The sequence below is a fragment of the Typopeltis vanoorti genome, chromosome 15 (assembly GCF_054136105.1).
Source record: "Typopeltis vanoorti isolate ZY-2024b chromosome 15, IOZ_Tvanoo_1.0, whole genome shotgun sequence".
In the NCBI taxonomy this organism is placed as follows: domain Eukaryota; kingdom Metazoa; phylum Arthropoda; class Arachnida; order Uropygi; family Thelyphonidae; genus Typopeltis; species Typopeltis vanoorti.
The window spans coordinates 11,150,180-11,173,725 of NC_143563.1; the positions used below are offsets into that span (position 1 = coordinate 11,150,180).

The following is a 23,546-nucleotide window of genomic DNA, read 5'->3' on the forward strand; positions in this document are numbered from 1 at the left end:
TACAGGAAGATGGTTTAATGTTAAATCTGGTGTGAGACAAGGATGTACATTATCCCCTCTGTTATTCATTATCTATATGGATCACATTATGAAGGAAAGTGTTATTAAACATGATATCAAAATTGGAGATGTTAATGTCAGCTCTTTGCTTTATGCGGATGATGTTATACTTCTAAATAAATCCGCTACAAGTCTGCAAGAATCTCTGACTAAATTGAATAGCTGTTGTAATAGATATGGTATGAAGGTCAGCAATAAAAAGACAAAGACAATGAAAATAGGCAGAATCATTGAAAATGTCAACTGTGTTGTGAATGGAGAACCTGTAGAACAAGTAAAACATTTCAGCTATTTAGGCACGATTTTTACTGAAGATGGTAAATTAAATATAGAAATAGACAACAGAATCAGCAAAGCTGGTATGGTAGGAAGTCAACTGAATAAATTCATATGGAATAAGGGAGAAATTAGTTGGAACACTAAATTAGCTGTATACAAGACAGTGTTCAAACCAATTTTAACTTATGGATCTGAGAGCTGGGTCAGAAGGAAAACACTTGACCAAAGACTAGAGACCACAGATATGAGAGTCCTGAGAAAGATTAGAGGCATGAACAGATGGCATCAATGGCAGTATCATATTAAAAACGAGGATATTAGGAAAGAACTTGACATTGTCAGCATCCAGGAATGCATTAGCAGAGCTAATCTCAGGTGGTATGGTCACTTAAACAGAATGGGCGAGGAAAGATTAGCAAAACAAGTGTTCTCTGCCAGGTTGGCAGCAAAACGACCCAGAGGAAGACCAAGATATAGGTGGATTGATAAGGTACAAAGTGCTTTAGACGATAGAAATATAAGATCTGATAATGTTGGAGTGTTTACAAGTAACAGACTGATTTGGAGGAAAATTGTAGATAGGAAATTAATAATGATGTAATTTTTTTCATGTAGTACTATCATATCCTGTACACCCCTTGAGGGTACATGGCAGGAATTTGATGATGATGATGATGACATTGACATATTTTTTCACTCTGTCCTATTACCATAATTTTTATTTGCTGCCGATTAAATTTAGATTAGAAATTATATATTTGGTTTAATCCTTTATCCAAGTGTAAGCAAACAAAGTTTGCACCTGAAGTATTTTCAGGACTGGGGCAACTGGTGGCAAAGGTGGTATAACTTCTCATCACTTGCCTTAGTTTCCCATAATGCAAAGCACATCTCCTTGCACACAGGTATAATACTATGCATTAAGGGAAGGGTCACTACCCAGACCGGTTTCGACCTTTATTGAAGTCTCATTAGTGAGAGCCAGATCCAGAGATCATGATACTAAGGTGGAAGTAATGGAGAAGTCATATTTCAATAAAGGTCAAAACCAGTCTGAGTAGTGACCCTTCCCTTAATGCATAGCATTATACATGTCTGCAAGGAGATGTGCTTTGCATTATGGGATACTAAGGCAAGTGATGAGAAGTTATACCACCTTTGCCACGAGTTGCCATAGTCCTGAAAATACTTCCGGTGCAAACTTTGTTTGCTTATGCTCGGATAAAGGATTAAACCAAATATGTAATTGATAGAATAGACAAGTGAAAAAACTTCCATTAATTAGATTAGAAATTATTGATTTTAGGTTTTCTAACCTATCAGTATCAGAACAATGTCATCTGCATATTTTAAGTGGGTGATGTTTATCCCATTGACAGTTGCTCCCATGCAATTCTCCAACCACCTCTCTGAGGAACAGGTCGAAAAAGTAGAGAGAGAGAGAGGTGGGTGGGGGGAGTCCCAAATGGCTCCCCTCTGGGATGGGATTTTACTTGTTCTACTATTTCTGAATTTGCTATTGTTTGTGTGTCCTTATAGCACTTTCTGATTATACTGATTTAGTGTGGTTTCAATCCTTCTTTATGCATTGTTTCTATCATGCAGTTTCTGTCTACCAAATCAAAAGCTTGCTTGTAGTCTATAAAAGCATACAAAGACTTATTTTTTGCCTTTATTCTTCTGCTGCAGCTTGTCCCACTTAAGTAGGGTCACTTTGTAATGAGTCTCCTCCACATCCTCCTGTCTTGGGCTATAACCACATCCAAGTTCTTCATCCTCAAGTCCTTCTCCACCAGCTCCCTCCATCTCTTCTTTGGCCACCCATGCTTCCTCCTCCCCTGCACATCCATCTGCATGACCTTTCTTCCCACATACTTGTCCTCCTTACTCATCACATGGCCAAACCATCTCAACCTTACCTCCTGTATTTTCACTCCTAAATTCGTAACTTTCACCGTTCCCCTTACATAGTCTTTTCTCAGACAATCCTTTCTGGTCACATTGCACATCCACCTAGGCATTCTCATCTCTGCTAACTCCCTCCTGCTGATGTTATTTTTCCTCAGGGCCACAGTTTCATAGCACAAATCATAGCTGGTCTCACCACTGTCCTGTAGATTTTGACTTTTAGATTGATCGGCACCCTCTCATTGCACAGCACTCCAGCCATCTCTCTCCAGTTCCTCCATCCTCTTCCACTGTTGAATGCAAGTATCTAAAGAGTCACTGACCTTCCTGATGACATTTCCTTCCAGCTCCAGATCTGGCTCCTGGCTGCCATCCACTTTGCAACACATATACTTTGTCTTACTTCTGCTCAGTCTCATACCTCTCTCTCTTCCAGTACTTTCCTCCAACTTTCCAGTTTAGCTGCCACTTCTTTTTTTGTCCTTCTCTAGTCAAATCTGCTAGTCTGTAGACCAAAGATTGCATCACTGGTTCCTCTTCAATTTCTGGATCCCACTTATTCTTCTTCTTCCATTACTTCTTCATATACATTCTTTATTCAGTTTTGAATGATTCTAAAATGAATGATACAGTAAAATGCTGATTATTCAGGGAAGATAAATTATTCATATGGTCTGATTAATCATGGTCCTCTATAGTACATACAAATTTTATTTTAATTATTTATTTTTATTTTTTAAAATTCTCTATGCAGGTGGAATCATAAACAGAAGTCATTACTACGCATTTTTAAATAGCATTGTAAATAACAGAAAAATAAAACAAAAACCACAGATGTTCTATCTAAATAAGTTTAAAAATGTTCAGTTTTGTATTTACATACTAAAGAATGTTTATCTTATGATTTTATAGTTTTTTTTTTTTAGTTTTACTTAAGTGGAAAGCTATGTCAACCTCACCTCGTAATCAGCTGGAATTTCATATGGCACAACTTTATTTGCATCAATCAAGGCTAGTTTTAAATTCACTAAGCACTGCCTAAGGAAATGTTCCAGATTAATACCAGATGACTGTGCTTCTTCAATGACTTGTAATGCATCATCCAATTTTTGCTGTTTTACTAAAAAAAAAAAAAAAAAAAAAAAAAAAAAAAAAAGTATATATATATATATATATATATATATTGCTGTCAATATCTGTATACTTGTATATTATAAAACTGATTTAATTCTATTTATTTAAAAATTAGGCTTATATATCCATATGAATGCCTATAGTAGTACTGTGGATGGGGATTTTTTTTTTCTATTTTTATTATTTTTTTAAATATGTTTTTCATATTTTTATGCATTTGTTACATAATCTGGAAACCTCATCATAGACTAGACATGGAATTTTTCAAGCCACTTCAGACCTCCAATAAGTAGGACAGTGGTCTCAAATACGTAAAAGAAATTCAGCTCACACCTAAAGACAATCATGAACATCCACACCTATAGTGGAATTCGAACCTGCAGCCTGTTGGTTGGAGAGCAGACATGCTTAATCACTCAGCCAACCAAGCTGGCAAATTCCCTAAAAATGACTAGGAATACAGACACGAGTGTGTTTGTATTTAAAAAAGTTATTAATAACACAAAGACAGAAATACAATGATCTCTCAATTATTTGAAAGATGTACCCTGAGTTAACTAATCAACAATTCAATTTCTCAAAGTGATATGATAAAAAAAAAAAAGGGATTACTATATACATATAACATGCAGTTTACAAACTAAACTTATTATTAAAAAATAAATTGTTGCACAACTTAAGTTTGATTTACTGCTAAGTTGATTATAATGGAACTCAAGTTGCATTAAAATCATCAGAATTTGATTCAGCACTACCATACTTCACAGAACTTAAACACGTTTTTCTAAAGATCTAATGAAAGCACAATTTGAATCAGCTAAGATATATTTTTATCTGTCACAATTTCCCGGAAAAAGAATGCACACGAAACGCTACCTGAGGAAAAATACCAAAGGAAGAAGAAAGCACTATAACTTCATCTTAAACTGAAGAAAAAACTATCTATGGGTGAAGAATGCTCAAGAAGAGACAAACAATATCAGCATCAATAATAACTGGAGCTAAAAGCTCCAGTTATTATTGTTAAGTTGATTATATAGGATATTCTTGGTCTGCTCTTGGCTTCTACCATCACCTCCATTATTTCTGGAACAAGTCCTCCATGCCTCAGGTGGTGTCCAATTAGCCTTTTTTCTTCTCTTATTGATGTGGTTCAATAATAACCATTCTTCTTGAACTGTGTTTAAGACTTCATTAGTCTTTCTTTCTATCCAACTAATTCTCCAGCACCAAAGTTCAGATGCCTCCAACATAAGTAACAAAAACACTTCTCACTTGACAAAACTAATTTGCATCCCAATCTGGCATGGATGTTTGTGCATGTCTTTAGGCAAAAGATGACACTTGGGTAAATCAGAAGAAAACAAAAACATTGATTAAGACAGGGAAATATGTGAAGCTGTCAAGGGAAGAAAAAAAAACTGAACTCCATGGTGGATTAAGGGTTAGATAATCTGGAAATCTTATTCTAGGACCAAACAAGGAGCTAACATATCTATGGTAAGATTCAAAGAATGACTTGTTGGTCAGAGAGTGGATATGTTAACTATTCAGCCAACTAGGATGACAAAATATTACTAACTGTAGACTTTCTTGGTCACTTGCTCAATGCATCATCGTGTACATGATTAATGTCAACAATCCCCCCCCCTCCCCTTATTTGTTAAATGCAAGTTTAAAAAAATGTATTCACAAATTTCAGTGGGAGTTCTTGTTTAACTCACTGTTTTTCACATAAGTCAGCTTATGTAAGTACAGCAGTATCAAAATTAGGTAAAATCAGCTGCCACATGTTACATTTAGCCACTGTTCCTTAAATTGATGCAACCCATTCATCAATCAGCAGGCATATGGTTGGTCAAGGGAACAGCATTTCCATTCTTTAACCAACATGCTGTGAATCTGAATCCCACTGTGGAATGGATGCTAGTCTGATTTCAAGAGTAGACTTTCAAGATTATTTTAACTGCTTACACAGTACATTAGTACTGTGCTAAATGTTAAGGCAACACAGGTTTGCAATATACCTTTTGTGAGTAAGAATTAACAAAAATAAAAATAAATTATTCTTTTCATGCTTGTAGCAAGGCTTATACATTGGTTATACATAACTGGTAATTGACTTAAGGAATTTACAATGCATAAAATGAATATTAATTAAAGGAAACTAATATTGTTCCTAAAGTCCTAATGGTGCCCCCTAGTGGGCTAATTGGGTTGTCTTGGGCATTGGGCTGAAGTTCTCATGATGTAAGTCTCCCAAATTTGGGGTAGTTTCATGCACCCAAATTTGTTGAGGTTTTTTTAGAGCTGCTGATGATTCCATGAATAATCTTTCATACTTGAACTTGCTGCAATGTGTTATTTTAGTTTTCTTCCAACGAATTCTATGGCGGGTATCTATGGCATGGTCTGCAAGCCCAGAGTGGCTGTACTGGTGAAACCGGATGTAGTCTTTGTGTTCTGAAATCCTGATATTCGCTGTCCTGCCTGTTTGGCCAAAGTAGGACAATTTACAGCTGCAAGGGACCTGGTATACACCAGGTAGGTCTAGGGGAAGTGGTTGGTCTTTGATAGAACAGATAAGGGATACCAACTTTTTATACGGTCTATAACAAGAAGTTAGGTCATATTTTTTGAGGATATTGGTTATTTTCTCAGAGGTGCCTCGGGTGTAGGGGATGGTGATAAATTTAGCGTAATCTTTATTGTGAAGGAGGGGAGGCTTTCAGTGGGAGTTTATTAGTTCTTCTGTTGATTATTTGTAGTCTTCAACTTATCAAACCTCACATACTTCAATGAAAACAGGATATATTCTTTCAATGTAATAATAATAATAAAAAAAAATTGCATCTAGGTTTTGTGAAACTTAATGCTACAATTAAATTCAAAGTGCTTAATTCACAAAGAAAAACAATGACCCTGAGTCTCACAGGTCTATTCTGTAAACAATGGTCACACACCCTGTAACGACTTAATTCCAAGGCAGGAAACTACAAAGGATATATCTCTACTGCATCACTAATTAACTCATCATCATCATCAAATTCCTGACATGTACCCTCAAGGGGTGTACAGGATATGATAGTACTACATGAAAAATTTATATAATTACTAACTTCCTATCTACAATTTTCCTCCAAATCAGTCTATTACTTGTCAAGACTCCAATATTATCATTATCAGATCTTATATTTCTATCGTCTAAGGCACATTGTGCCGTATCAATCCACCTATATCTTGGTCTTCCTCTGGGTCGTTTTCCTCCCAACCTAGCAGAAACCACTTGTTTTGCTAATCTTTCCTCACCCATTCTGTTTAAGTGACCATACCATCTGAGATTAGCTCTGCTAATGCATTCCTGGATGCTGACAATGTCAAGTTCTTTCCTAATATCCTTGTTTTTAATATGATATTGCCATTGATGACATCCGTTCACGCTTCTAATCTTTCTCAGGACTCTCATATCTGTGGTCTCTAGTCTTTGGTCAAGTGTTTTACTTCTGACCCAGCTCTCAGATCCATAAGTTAAAACTGGTTTGAACACTGTCTTGTATACAGCTAATTTAGTGTTCCGACTAATTTCTCCCTTATTCCATATGAATTTATTCACTTGACTTCCTACCATACCACACTAATTAACTAACACAATAATCACTAATTAACTGCTGAGTTAAAATACTAAAACAATCACAATCAAGAATTTATAATTTCTATTTTTAGTAACATAAAGGAAATAGAAATAACTTTTGAGAAAAAGACCCCCCCCCCCCATATGAAGTGTCTGTGACAAACAGACTGTACCAATCAAGCATAAAACAAATACACACACATACAAAGGATTGTTTGAAAAGCTAAACCTTCAGTACAAGGGATGGCATTTTTTTTATATTTTTTATTTATTTTTTTTAAATATCAAGAAGCAGTTGAGAAATTTGCAAGTAAGGCAATTATTTTGTTTTTTCATCTTACAGGTATATTTGCTGCAATGACTAAAAGTAGCCTTATGCCTTTCTCCAGTAAGAATATCTAAGTAATCAAAGATATTCATGAACATTTACACTATACAAAAATAAAATAACATACTATTGTTAATGACAGAATCCATAAACACAATTTATTATAATTTTTCATATTCTGATGTAAAGCAACAAATAAGTGATAGATTACACATTCACTGTTTCTTTATTTTGACATTTTGTGGCACTGAACATATCTCAAATTTCCAATCTTCGTTCTTGTTTCTTTCTTGATATTTATTCTTGCTTGAAAGGTGTGTCTTGTAATGTTAGTCATTGCTACAACCTCATGAACACCATAATTTCCTGTTGGCTCTTAAAGACAAAAAGGCTATTAAATTTTGCATAAATGCTTTAGTAATCTGGTTACATTTTATAATAGGGCAACTAATGTACTGAATGGGGGAGATGCTTACACAGTGATTTATTTGGATTTTGCTAAAGCATTTGATCAAGTATCACATGATAAACTACTGTTAAAATTGGTCAGGATGAGATTGGATAGTGATTTGGTTTGGTTACAAGGCTGTTGACTAATAAGAAGAGAGTTGTGCATGGAGGTGCAGTGTGCCAAAAAAGGGAAGGTAACTAGTGGGGTGCCACAGGGTTCTGTTCTGGGACTGCTGCTGTTTAACTCATATATCACTGATATAGTTCACAGTGTGAAAGGAGATATTCAGTTCTTTGCTGATGATGCTAAATTAGGAAGAGTAATGTCAGGAAATTCTGATGTGTCGTTGTTGTTACAAGAGGATTTGAATAGGTTGGTGCTTTGGACTGAAGAAAGGGGATTTCATTTTACTGTTGCTAAGTGTAAAGTTACACACTTTGGCCAGAAAAGATGGAAGGAAGTTTACCACATTAGAGGAACTTTGCTTCAGGAGGTGGAGGAGGCAAGGGATCTGAGCATCTTGGTAGACCGGGAACTTAAGTTCAGGGGATAATAATAAATTTAATTTAATCCTTTATCCAAGTGTAAGCAAACAAAATTTGTGCCTGAAAATATCTTCAGGACTGGAGTAAGGTAGTGCAACGCCAAGCAACTCCAAGCAAAGGTGGACCAAGCTCTCATCACTCCTTGTCTCCATAATGCAAAGCACATCTCCTTGTGGACATGTATACTGCTATGCATTAAGGGAAGGGCCACCACCCAGACTGGTTTCGACCTTTACTGAGGTCTCGTCAGTGGGAGGCAGATTCAAACGTGGAGATAATAAGGCAGAAGCAATAGGAGAGGTCATATTTACCCATATGAGTTGCCAACAGGTGCCAAAATATCTTCAGGACTGGGGTAAGGTAGTGCAATCTCTCCATAGTTTAGATCAAGCTCTCCACCAAGGTGGAGAGCTTGATCTACCTTTGCTTGGAGTTGCACTACCTTACCCCAGTCCTGAAGATATTTTCAGGTGCAAACTTTGTTTGCTTATACTTGTATAAGCAAACAAAGTTTGCGCCTGAAAATATCTTCAGGACTGGGGTAAGGTAGTGCAATCTCTCCATAGTTTAGATCAAGCTCTCCACCAAGGTGGAGAGCTTGATCTACCTTTGCTTGGAGTTGCACTACCCTACCCCAGTCCTGAAGATATTTTCAGGTTGGTGGAGAGCTTGGTCCACTTTTGCTTGGAGTTGCACTACCTTATCCCAGTCCTGAAGATATCTTCAGGTTGGTGGAGAGCTTGGTCCACCTTTGCTTGGAGTTGCCTGGTGTTGCACTACCTTACCCCAGTCCTGAAGATATTTTCAGGCGCAAACTTTGTTTGCTTACACTTGGATAAAGGATTAAACTAAACTTATTATAGTCTAACCAAGTGAAAAATAAACTTCCAAGTTCAGGGGACACATTGCAAAAAGTTGTAAGGGTTACCCAAACAATCACTGCTATAATGCAAAGAATGCTGACATGTAAAGATAAGGAGGTAATAGTTCCTCTATAAGGTGCTAATTAGGCCTCATTTGGATTTCTGTGTACAGATCTGGTCACCTGGCTATATTGGTGATGGGAAACGTGTGAGTGCAGAGGCGAATAACTAAGACTATCTCAGGACTCTGGAATATTGACTATGAGGACAGATTGAGGGAATGTGATCTTCAGAGCTTGGCAAATAGGAGGGGTGATATGATTGAGATGTATGAGATGGTGAGAGGAGCATATCAGATACAGGGGAATTTTTGCACAGGATAATGGGTGATGAAAGAACTAGAGGTCATCCTGGTGGCTGTACAATGGTCATGTGAGTAAAGAGATTTTTTGTGTGGCAGGTGATGAAGTGCTCCAACACTGAATGTGTTCAAAACAAGGTATGATAGTTTTTGTGTTCTATGAATATTTGACCTCCTGCAATAAGTCTTTGGACTCCACGAAGGCTTGAAAGTAATATTATAACATGAAACTAACTGAAGTCTTTGCCAACTTCTTTTTTTAATTTCCCCCATATGGAATTATGAACAAGACAGAATACAAATGAAAGCAAAATCCTTTACCTTAACCTCCAAACTCATTGAGACATACATTTCATCATTCCACGAGATTTTCAATGCTTCTTTTACCAAAACATTAAAAAATAACGCAAGTAGTCAAGAAATGTGATAATCAGCAATATAATATTCACATGCATGTTGTTTTGAGTGGCGCATCTATAGCAGAAATTGCTTGAAATGGATTCGTTCTTGGCTAACCACACCTTTCTGTATTATCGATATTAGTTCATCTACATTTGAATTTGCTCGCTATATACAGAGGTCAGGACAGGGCAATATTGAAATGAACAACTTCGTTTGCTATGTGACTACGGCAGAGAAGGCAAAAGAAAATCATTCTATTGTTATTCTGTAAGAACCCAAATTTATGATGTCTTCCAAATATAGTAGGTCACCAGCCTGGCACATGAAGGTGGTACAGCACGTCTGTGTATGGAGGGAAAAGAAATGTGCATCCTCAGTCAAGTCATCTGTTGAGAAACTGATGTTAACCAAACTGATCCAGCTCTCAACCCAACACTAAATCTGTCAGGAAACAATCTCTCTTTCTTTCTTTCTTAGTAAAATATTAAGAATAGAAAACTTGGAATATTTGTGGCCTCTTGAAGACAAAAATATTAGATATATTAATAATAATAAAAATAATCAATTTTTTTTGCATGTAGAATTGTGAATGATTGGAATATCTTGTCTGAGAGTATGGAGTCTACAGAGAATTTGTGTTTAAGGCGTGGTATGATGATGAGCTGTGTATGATAGAAGGATCTCATGGATGAGTCTCTGATTCCATAGGATCTTAGGGTAATATAATAATAATAATTATTATTATTATTATATGATGTCTCCATGGAGTCTGTAGACTTACTGAGGGAAACCCACACTAATAACACACAAAACCTATCATACCTCTCCTTAAACCCATTCATTGTCAGAGTAATCACAAATAATTCTGGCAATTGGCTCATTCACCACTCTCAACACAAAAAAATCTAGTCTCCACACCACACTCTTACACAACTACACCAATAACCTTCGACTTCTAAATTGGAAACTGATATAAGAAATAATGTCTAAGTCTGGCTTTCTCAACATTTTATCCAATTAATAAGTCAAGTTTATAACAATAACCAATTGCAGCAAGAAATTATAACATGTTATCAGATTGATTCTGTTTACTTCTTCCTGTCATGAAATTTTTTGGCCAAGTGGTCTGTTCTGGTTTCATGCCATTGCTTTCTTGGTCTTCCAATTTTTCTTTATCCATTTATATCTGTATAGTAATTTTTGGAGTCTGCTATTTTCCATTTGATTTAGATGTTCTAACCATTTTTGTTTATATTTACTTATATGGTAGTTAATTGGTTTTATGTTCAGGGATTGCAAAATTTCTTCATTTGTTTTATGGTCCTACTTGGTATACATTCCAGCTGTTTTTCTGAGAAATTTCATCTCTGCTATTTGAATCCGTTCTTTTTTATGGTGCATGTTTCACTTCAATATAGTAAAGTTAATTTAGACAGAACATTATATAGTATAATTCTGATGTGTTTTTGTACCTTTATTTCCTGTATATATTTCTTGAATAGACTGCAAGAGCTGGTTTGGTATATTTTAAATATTTTCTAATTTTTAAATATTAAAACATAGTTAATATTTTAAATAATTTTTGTCTATTAATTTTATCAAAGGCTTTTTCATAATCAATGAAGGCCACATGTGTTTCTTTTGAAATTCTCTTCTCTTTTCGATTAATAATGTTAGAGTGAAAATTGATTCTAGAACATCCATTCTGTTCTAGTAATTTGTTCTCTACAACATTGTTTAGTTTCTCTTTTAACACCCCAATCAGCTATGATGCCCAGCTAAATCTGGTGATTCTGTAACACCCGTTGAATAACATGGAAAAGAAGTGCAATTTGGTCTCACTATTTCATCCACTTGGCCGGTAGGGAGGTTATTATTATTATTATTATGTGACACCTCTAGGGAGTCCAAAGACTCATCGAGGGAAAGTGTGCCAACAGCATCGAACAATTGACCCCTTCCAACTACTAACTGTGCCCAAACTTGCTTAACTTTTTTTGTGAGCCATTAGTTGCAGAGGCTGTACCAATCGACCAACCTTTGCTGGCAAATACATGTATTTTATACCCTGCATATAGCAGACTAATTCCCCTGTAATCATTGCAGTCATCTTTATTTCCTTTTTATAAATTGGGATAACTAGTGCTTTTGTTTCAAGAGTTTGAAGTTTTGATAGAAATCCAGACCATGTTAAAGAATTTCACTAAATTTCTCACCTGTATTTTTGTACATTCCATGTTTATATTGTCTTCTCTTAGTGCTTTCCTATTTATACAGCAAAGAATGATCTGTTAGATCATTCTTTGTTGCATAAACTTCATCATCATCATCATCATCATCAAATTCCTGTCATGTACCCTCAAGGGGTGTACAGGATATGATAGTACTACATGAAAAAAATTACATCATTATTAATTTCCTATCTACAATTTTCCTCCAAATCAGTCTGTTACTTGTCAACATTCCAATATTATCAGATCTTATATTTCTATCGTCTAAAGCACTTTGTACCGTATCAATCCACCTATATTTTGGTCTTCCTCTAGGTCGTTTTCCTCCCAACCTGGCAGAAACCACTTGTTTTGCTAATCTTTCCTCGCCCATTCTGTTTAAGTGACCATACCATCTGAGATTAGCTCTGCTAACGCATTCCCGGATGCTGACAATGCTGACCCAGCTCTCAGATCCATAAGTTAAAACTGGTTTGAACACTGTCTTGTATACAGCTAATTTAGTGTTCCGACTAATTTCTCTCTTACTCCATATGAATTTATTCAATTGACTTCCCACCATACCAGCTTTGCTGATTCTGTTGTCTATTTCTATATTTAATTTACCATCTTCAGTAAAAATCGTGCCTAAATAGCTGAAATGTTTTACTTGTTCCACAGGTTCTCCATTCACAACACAGTTGATATTTTCAATGATTCTGCCTATTTTCATTGTCTTTGTCTTTTTATTGCTGACCTTCATACCATATCTATTACAACAGCTATTCAATTTAGTCAGAGAATCTTGCAGACTTGTAACGGATTTATTTAGAAGTATAACATCATCCGCATAAAGCAAAGAGCTGACATTAATATCTCCAATTTGGATATCATGTTTAATACCACTTTCCTTCATAATGTGATCCATATAGATAATGAATAACAGAGGGGATAATGTACATCCTTGTCTCACACCAGATTTAACATTAAACTATCTTCCTGTACTTCCTTCAATTCTAACTGCTGACTTACAACTCAAATAAAGACTAAGTATTGCTTGATATAATGTCCCATTGACACCATATAACTGCAGCGTATTGAATAGCTTCTCTCTTGGCACCTTGTCATATGCCTTTTCCAGATCGACAAAACTTAAATACAGATCTTTGTTATATTCCCATGCTTTCTCGACTATTTGTCGTAAAGTGAAGATCTGATCCTGACAGCCTCTATTTGGCCTGAATCCAGCTTGTTCTTCACCAAGCTTTTCTTCCACAATTCTTCTCAACCGTTTCTCAAGTATACTTGCATAGATCTTGCCAGGAACACTCAGTAGGGAAATACCTCTGTAATTCTCACATGCAGTTTTATTTCCCTTTTTATATGTGGGTACTATGAGAGCTCTACTCCAATCATCGGGAATTCGTCCCTCTGTCCGGGCTTTCTGAACTGTGCAGTGCAGCCACTGTAAGACTCTTATACCACCATACTTCAGCATTTCTGGTCGAATATCATCTACTCCTGCTGCCTTTCCACATTTCAAGCCTTTGATGGCTTTTTCTACTTCAAGTATGGATATGTATTCCTGACTGCATGCCTGGTCAGTATTTTTTTACCACTGTGCTGTCATCACTGCTTGTTTCATTTAGCAGTTTTTCAAAGTAATTACTCCATACTTCAAGGATATCTTTTTCTCCTGTTTTCATGTCACCTTTATCATCTCTAATTCCTTTTATAGCACTCTTTCCTCCATTCTTAAGCTTCTTCAACAACCTCCAGAATATTTTGCCACCTTCTTGACATTTATTTTCTCTATTCTTGCCAAAGTCCTCCCATGACTTTTGTTTAGCTAGTTTTACACAGTGTTTAGCATTCTTGCATTTGTCTCTATATTCTTTAAGAGCACAAGCTGACTTATTTGACAGGAACTTTTGGTATGCTTTCTTCTTTTCCTTCATTGCCTCTTTAACCTCCTGTATCCACCAGGGAGTTCTGATTTTTTTATCTTTACAAACAACCTCACCACATGCCTCTCTGGCAGAATCAATCAATGTTTTCTTCAGAGTTTGCCACTGAATCTCCAAGGTTTGATTCCTGTTCTCAAACTCTTTCATTTTTCCTTCAATAATCTTTGTGTATTTTAGTCTACAGCTCACATCTGAGAGCTGCTCAACTTTTATTCGCTTTAAAACTTTCTTACATGTTATTCTTTTCAATATGAAATTCAATTTTATCTTGCTCAAGACTAAATAGTGATCACTTCCAATTTCAAATCCTCTGTACACTCTGGTGTCCTGCACCAGGGAGAAAACATCACTATCAACAATAACATAGTTAATGAGACTTTTCTTATTCCTAGCCTCTTCTCTCCATGTGAATTTGTGCACATTTTTATGTTGGAACATGGTGTTAGTAATAACCAGTCCATGTAATGAGCAGAAATCCAATAGATATTTGCCATTATTATTAGCTTTGCTCTTTTCTCCAAATTTTCCCAAAATATTTTTGTATGTCTCACAATCATTTCCTACTCTGCTATTTAGATCCCCAACAAGGACCAACTTTTCATTTTTCATTGTGTCAGTTGCTTTTTCTAAAGCCTCAAAAAATTCCTTCACTTCTACCTTAGTAGAACCTTCTGTGGGACCACAGGCACAAATAAGTCTCATTGTGCAGTTCCCCATTCTGATATTTGCCCACATTACTCTACTTGAGACTGACTACCATTCAAGAAGATTAGCCTCGTATTTTGTGTTGAATACTATGGCTACTCCTTCTTTTCCTTGATTGTCATTGCCTGAATATAACATTTTGTATTTATTGCTCAGAAAGATCTCACCAGTTTTGGTCTTTTTTGTTTCAGTCACCCCTATTATGTCGATCTGGTACTTATCTAATTCCTCAGCTAGCTCCATTTCTTTGCCATTCAGGCTTCTTACGGTGATAGTACCGATCTTTAACTCTGGTGATGTTGAGTTGGAGTTTATTTTCAGATTTGTTCCAGTAGCTGACTTTTCGCTGTTCGCCCTGGTTCCCTGGCAAAAACAACGGGGCCTTGTTTAACCGGGTGACGCCCCAGCCGGCATGAAATTTTGTCATGTTGTACTATCATTCTATATTTTGGTTTAACCAATAAGAATACAATTTGGTCGGCTAAATCCCAAATTGCAAGCCCATCCTCGTCCGTTCAGTATCCAAATAGATACCCAACAGGGTGCACCACGAGAAGCTGAGGATTGGACATTAGGTCAGAAGCCCTGGTCAGTTCTCCGCATTCCTTTAAAGGCTATGTGGAGGTCTCCTCTCAGTTATACAGCTTTGACCCTTAAGCATCCCTTAAGCATAAACTTTTATTTCTTTATTATCATCAGTCCAGAGATTCTGAAAATAAGTCACCAATTTTTCTAAATCTATTCTTTGTATTTTTACCTTTTCTTTTATTTCTTTGTACATGTTGTTATTTTCTATTTTTTGGTTGTGGCTTTTCTAGTTCTGTTACAAAATTCTTCCATCTCTCTCTGTGTGTGTATTTTCTTACTTCTCATTTTGCAATTGCACTGTTTCTTTTGTACTTCCATTTTTTGCTTCTTGTCTTGGAATTTAGACATTTCTGGTAACTCTCCTTTTTTGTTTTTATTATCTTTCCTATTTTCTGGGACAATGCATGTCCACATTGTCCCAGATTCATATTCCTCTTTTCTATTCAGTTTAATCTTTATTCCTGAGCTTTTTAGGAAGTTTAGGAATAAAGATTAAATGTTCTGTTTCAGATCTTCCTATTCATCTTCTATGTCATTTGATTCATGTATTGTTTTTGTTTTTAAATCAGTATTTCTGATATTGTCTGGCATGGATCTTGTTGAATGAAGAAATCTGTAATTTCTTCATGTGTAATGAAGAAATTTTTTAACTTGGCTGATAATTATTTTCCACATTATTCATTTTCTTAGTTTGATTTCAGTCCACACGGTTAGCCTAGTGGCTTTGCGCTTCGCAACCATATGCCTGGGGAAGGAGTGTCCTAGGTTCGATTCCTGTCCACGACGTGAGGAGCTTAAAGATCTTCCTCAGCCATAGCCAAGTTAGCCGGTCTTGGGCGTGGGCAGCAGGGTTTTTTCCGCCAGTTTATCTGGGGTTTTTCATCCCGCAAGCAGGCAAACCTGCCTCGTGAACACACAGGTTACAGTCATAAATACTTACGGCAAGGAAGGCAACGGGAAACCACCTTGCTCATAATCATCTTTCCCTAGAATGGTAGCATATAGCTACTCTCCCCCGGCCGTACGGCAAATGGGAACCAGAAGAAGTTTGATTTCGACCCGTTCCCAAGTTAGTTGATCTCTGGCACAGGCAAGTGGATATTTTATCCTGGAAACTCAAAAAAAATCAACTGTAGAACCCACATTATTTCAGACAAAAATTATATAGTATTAGGATAAGGGATCATGAGATGGCAGTATTTGTCAGCTGCCTCTCTTCACCGGATATTGTTAGTGATAGTCTTGGGTCAGCAACTATCTCTAATTGGCCTCTGATGGAGACTGACCTGTCTCCTCAGTCTCTAAAAAGTCAGAAATGGCTCCTTTAATACTTTTAAAGTATTAAAGTATAAAAACTCCTTTAATACTTTTATAATTTCCATATTGTCACTATGAGTACAATTATGACATTCAAAAAGTTCTTAACTCTCTAATAATAATAAAAGGTGAATAATTACTATGTTTGTTAATTAACATATAGATTACTAATGGAATGGTAATGAGTACCATACTGCATTACTCTTTCACCACTTCATAGTGTAATCTGTACCCACAATGCATGTCCAGCAAGTACTGTCACCTTAAAAGAATCATCATCAAATTCATGACATGTATCCTCAGGGTACATACATGTATGTGTGTATGCAGGATGTTATAATAGTATTAAGTGAAAAGTTACATCATTACTAACTTCCTATCAACAATTTTCCTCCAAATTAATATGTCATCTGTAATGACTCTAGTATTATCAGATCTTATATTTCTATCTTCTAAGGCACTTTTTACTGAATCAATCACCTACATCTTAGTCCTCCTCTGGGTCTTTTTCCTGCCAGTCTAGCAATGAACACTAGTTTTGTTAATCTTTTCTCTTCCATTCTGTTTAAATGACCATATCACCTGAGATTAGCTCTGCTAACACATTCCTGAATGCTAACAATGGCATGTTCTTTCCTAATATCCTCAGTTTTAATACTATCTATTCATTCTCATAATCTTTCTCACAACTCTCATATCTGTGATTTCCAGTCTTTGACTAAGTGTTTTTCTTTCTAACCCAGCTCTGAGATCTATAAGTCAAAATTAATTTTAACACTTATATACAGCTAGTTTAGTGTTTTGACCAATGCTCCAGAGACCAAACATGGAACTTTTTTCAAGCCACTTCACTTCAATAAGTGAGGTGGTAGTCCCACAAGGGGGGGGGATGAATGCCAGATGAACAGCAAGTTCAGTGTTTTGACTAATGCTCCAGAGACCAAACATGGAACGTTTTCAAGATACTTCACTCCAATAAGTAGGGTGGTAGTCGCACAAGGAGGGAGATGAATGCCTGGGTACAAATTTGAACCCAACCTGCTGGCTGGAGAACAGATATGCTACCTATTCCACCAACCATGCTGGCATTTATGGAGAACTTTGAAAAAAGTTTCTTTCATTAGTCAATCCAAAGCTGACTACAGGGTGGGATTATATCGATGACATATGTCATCTGTAATGTTTAACCTCATATAACCTCAATGCCACCTTTAAACCACCCATTAAACTTAAAACCATATTCAACTCCTCTAAGGATCCTCTCCTCCCATTAGCACATTCCGGAGTCTATTGCATCCGCTGCACCTGTAACTTACCTTACCGTACATTGGTGAAACAGGACAGACAATCCCTACACGCAAGAAAGAACACGTTAGACACATTAAATATAACCATTATGGTGAAGCAGGCCTCTCAGACCACGCACTCAACACCTTACACCAAATCAACTGGAAAAGCGCTCTTTACACCACACAAAAACCTGGTATGAAAGGAAATTCAAGGAAGCCTGCGAAATCTTGATGAACCATCCAAATATCAACAACAAAGATGGCATGAAAATTCCAAGGATCTGGGTGGCACACATTCGGCACACCTAATATATAAGATCCAGCATAAGTCAGGACTCTAGCCAATCTTCAACTAGTATTAGAAACCATTCCATACCAACTGGCTGGAATGTACAGGTATAATCATGATGTTAATATATGTATATAAATAGTTACTTCTTGTTGTGCACAATGTATATCTACAACCAACAGATAACACTATTAATAGAACTCTAGTGTTGACGTATTTTTTATTTTTTCCCACCAGAGGACAGGCCAACAATTGTTGTAGTGGTTGGTCAGTATCTTTAACAAACCAGTCTGATTGTAGTGTAGCTTGTTTTCTGTGTATAGTTGTATGCTCCAGAAGATGACCTTGACATAAAGGTCGAAACGTCGAATGTAGATTTTAGTTATATTAAACTAAAGTTTTTATTCAAACACGGTAGTTGTCTCCATAATTTTCAAAAATGCATTTGGATCACCGTGTAAGCTTAAAAGAAAGAGTTATGTTGATGACACTTTTATCATTTGGAAGTATGAATTTTCTGATTTCAATAACTTTAGTTCCACTAAATTCAATCAACCAAAAAATTCAGTTCACTTGGAATTGGAGAATAAAGGAAGTACCTGATCTCTAAAATATCAGAGAATGGATTTCTAACAGACATTTACTGTAAGCACACGCACAGTGGATGTGATCATCTATCCTCATCTTTTCTCAAGATGGAGACCACATTTTTTTAAGGCATGGTGAAGGATTCAAAAGAAGAGATGAGGAATGAAGATAACATCCACTGTGAGTGGACTTACAGAAATGTCTGTTAGAAATCCATTCTCTGATATTTTAGAGATCAGGACATCAAGAAATGGTTACTTGCTTTTATTCTCTAATTCCAAGTGAACTGAATTTTTTGGTTGATTGAATTTAGTGGAATTAAAGTTATCGAAATCAGAAAACTCATACTTCCAGATGATAAAAGTGTCATCAACATAACTCCACCCTTTTGATTGGCTAATGAAAGAAAATTTTTTCAAGTTCTCCATACATGCCAACATGATTGGTGGAATAGGTAGCATATTTGTTCTCCTGGGTTCAAATTTGTACCCAGGATTTAAGAAGAACCATCTAAAAATAATATTTTTAACCTTCTACATGATGTACAACAATAGTAAAACTTTCAATAATGATAATCCATGATACTTACTTTCAGGCCCTTGAGTGCACACAACCTGATGAGTATCCTTTACTTTTGTAATCATAAGTGGTGTAGAATAAGAGCGTTTATGCCTAAAAATATAGTTTTATGTAAACTGTGTGTAATACCCTGCTGGATAGTTTGCCTGGTAGCAAAAAAAAAAAAAACTGAATCAAGGTTTTCCAGGAGAAGGAAAACCTTGCCACCTCTTTATGAGAACACATAACTCACCTTCAACTGAAAAGTCACGATAAAGGTTCTTCACATCCTAGACAAGATTTGAACCCAGGTCTTTTGAACCAAAGTGCTTTGCTAAACCAACAAGCTAAGGAGGGTCTTCTAAAACTTTTATACATCTTTAATAGAACATTTCTGGTTGATTATCGTGCCAACAGCACGATACACATAGGAAAGTCCGGATGGAAGATACAAAAATCAATTAGACTATATTGTTGTCAGTAAACATTACTTCAATGGAATACTGAACTCAAAGGTGATGCTAAGTGCTGACTGTGGATCTGGCCATAGACTGGTCTTAATGAAGATGAATATCAGGAATCATTGTCAAGGTCTTAGAGAAAATAGTCAAGAGGAAAATACAAGATTGGATAGAAGAAAATGGGATACTGTATCGGGGACAGCATGGTTTTGTGAAGGGTAGGTCATGCCTCAGTAACTTGCTCACGTATTATAACACAGTGACGGCTGAACTGGATAAGGGTAATGGGTTTACGGTGATTCTGCTGGACCTTGCCAAGGCCTTCCACAGGATTCCACATGGAATTCTAATCAGTAAATTGCAGCATATGGGAATGGACATGGGGTTGGTGAGATGGATAGGAGGGTGGTTGACGGAGAGATATCAGAGAGTGGTTTACTCGGGAGTGGAGTCCACAAGACGGCCTGTGACTAGTGGTGTGCCACAAGGATCTGTTCTTGGACCACTGCTGTTTAATTTGTTCATAAATGATATAGGAAATGATCTGAGAGGAACAGTTCATTTGTTTGCAGATGATGCGAAGTTGGGTAGGGCAATAGTGAATGCAGATGACGTCAAAATTTTGCAGGATGATTTGGATAGATTGGAGGTCTGGGCTAAGGAGAATGGATGTCAGTTTAATGTGGCAAAATGTAAGGTTATGCACTTTGGGGTGAAAAGATTGGCGGCAGATTACTGCATTGGTGGAACCCTGCTCCAGGAAATTGATGAGGCACGAGATTTAGGAGTGTTGGTAGATAAGGAATTGAAATTTAGGGGACACATTGCAAAAGTGACCAAAACAGCTCATCAAATCACTTGGTTGCTGAGGAATACGTTGACAAGCAGAGACATGCAGGTTATTGTTCCTCTCTATCGAGCCTTGATAAGACCCCATCTAGACTACTGTGCTCAGATTTGGTCACCTAGGTTTCTTCTTGATGGGGAGGAGGTGGAGAGGATCCAGAGGCGAGTGACCAAGATGATAGCAGGTCTGTGGAATGAACCGTATGAGAACAGGTTGAGGATTTGTGGGTTGCAAAAATTGGTTGATAGGCGGAGGAGGGGAGATATGATTGAGACATTCAAATTACTGAAGGGTTTCTATAAAATTAATTCAGAAGATATTTTTGAGAACAGGGCTGGTTGTGGGAGGACTAGGGGACATCCATGGAAACTGGGCAAAAGTGTGGTTAGTAAAGGTGTTAGAGCTGGGTTCTTTACTTTTAGAGTAGTGAATGAGTGGAATGCGCTCCCTGAGTCTGTAGTGGATGCTGTGACAGTGAATGAGTTTAAGGCGAGGTATGATAGATACTGTATGAATGTCAAATAGTTGTGATGAATATGATCTGGGGCCTCCCTTGATGAGTCTAATGACTCCCTGGAGTTGCCCGTAATAATAGTAATATTCACCTGAAAACAATAAAATTTAAAAGAAGTCAACCCCTAAAATGGGATCTGCACATGGTACAAAATCCGATAGTAAAATCAAAATTTAATGAAAATATTTCAGAACTGCTGTCTGCACAGCTGCAAAATGACAATAAACCCTCTCAGTGGAACAGGCTACAAGCAGCTATCATAATATCTGCTAAAAACCACATCAATAAACAAGAAGAAAGAAAGAAAAAACCATGAATAACTCAAGAGGTAATCAACCTTATTGATGAAAGAAGAACATGGAAAAGAGGAGCAAATGAAGAAAAAAGGTTAAGATATAAAACTTTGGATAAAAGAATCAAACAGTTATGTAAAAGATTGAAAGAAAACTGAATAAATAGACAATGCACTGAGATAGAAGAATTATAAAATAGGAACAAAACCAGAGAAGCATTCCTTAAAGTGAAAGAACTTAATGGAAAAGCAAAACATACACAGTCTAATAACATCAAGGACAAAGATGGAAACATACTCATTGATAAAGAAAAGATAAATGGAAAATGGGTGGAGTGCTTATCAGATCTCTATGATGATGATAATGGTAACATGTTAGATGATACAGGACACCTTAAGTTAAACATAACAAAAGATACCACTCTACCCACAAGAAAGGAGGTAGAACACGCAATTAAGAATCTTCCTAATAATAAATTCCATGGGTGGGATAAGATAATATTCTGGCTGAGATGCTGAAAGCTTTGACTGGCAATAATAACAACTATTTAGTGGAATCCATTCAGGACATCTATAAAACAATAGAATTACCTGAAGTTTTTACAACATCTATCTGCATACATACCAATTCAAAAGAAAAATAATGCACGAAATTGCAAGGATTACAGAACTGTGAGCCTAATATCCCATGCATCTAAAATTATTTTAACCATTGTTAACAAACAAATTGAAAGAGTCTTAAGCGGTGAATTGAGTGAACAACAGAAAGGCTTCAGAAGAGGAATGGGAACCATTAACGCTATCCTGGAACTAAAAATACTAATAGAAAGATCACTTGAAAGAAATAGGAACATTTACATATGCTTCATAGACTTCCAGAAGGCTTTTCACTGGGTAAAACCTAATAAAATGTTCAATATATTAGATAAATTAGACATAGAAGATATACTTATATACATGAAGATATACAGATAAACATGTACTTAAGATTATAAAAATGATTTACACCAAACAGAAAATGCAGCTGTTTAACGATTAGACTTCTGTAGTGAAAATAAATAAAAAAGAGGAGTTAGACAAGGTTGTATCCTTTCACCAAATCTATTTAATATCTATAGTGAGACAGTGATGAAAAAGATTGAAAAACAAAAACAGGAATTAGTATCAATGGTATAAAATACAACAGTCTTAGGTAAGCTGACGATAAGATTTTAATAGCAGAAAACAGAAACAAATTAATCAAATTACTGCAGCTACTAATTGAAGAAGGTAAAGAATTTGGATTAGATATAAATGCAAAAAAGACCAAATTTATGAAAATCTCAAAAGAAAGCAGATCCGAGCCAGAAATATTCATAAACAATATGAAAATTGAACATGCAACAGAATACAAATATTTAGGCACCTACTTTACTGCAGATGGAAAGCAAGATAAAGAAATAAAAATAAGAACAGCCATAGCTAAAGATGCATTCTGGAAAAATAAAGATCTGCTCAGAAGTTCTATGAGTACTGAGACAAAGAAATGTGGTGCTATAGGAGAGCTCTGAAAATCCCATGGACAGAACCTGTGACAAATACAGATGTCCTACAGAGAATGAGAACACAGAGATCTTTATTACAGGAAATGATCCAGAGAAAGATGAGATTAGCAGGACATACTGAAAGGTTCAGCAGGACAGAGGATACTAACAGTTTTAGAAGGAAAAATTATGGGAAAAGGATCAAGAGGCAAAAAAACGAAGGACATGGCTTGAAGATGTAAGATCATGGACAGGATCATATGGCTATGCAGAAACAAAAAGGAAAGCCGTAGTGCTGCACCCTCTCACTGAGGAAGCTACATGAAGAAGAAGAATAAGCCTTTCTATCTGCATTACTGAAATACATTATCTTCTTTACCTAAAAACGGACTACATTTATCTTTAACATCTTTGGTATAACCACAAAACAACTATG

General features: G+C 36.3%; 1 protein-coding gene across 1 annotated transcript in view; it reads right to left on the reverse strand.

Moving 5' to 3' along the window:
- The window catches only part of LOC150098383 (leucine-rich PPR motif-containing protein, mitochondrial-like), a 446,274-nt gene that overhangs the window by 19,374 nt on the left and 403,354 nt on the right, over positions 1-23,546 (reverse strand). The window contains exon 36 of the mRNA XM_090405178.1: positions 3,207-3,367. Within this exon, the coding sequence (XP_090261304.1) occupies positions 3,207-3,367 (161 nt within the window). The remainder of the gene's footprint in view (positions 1-3,206; positions 3,368-23,546) is intronic.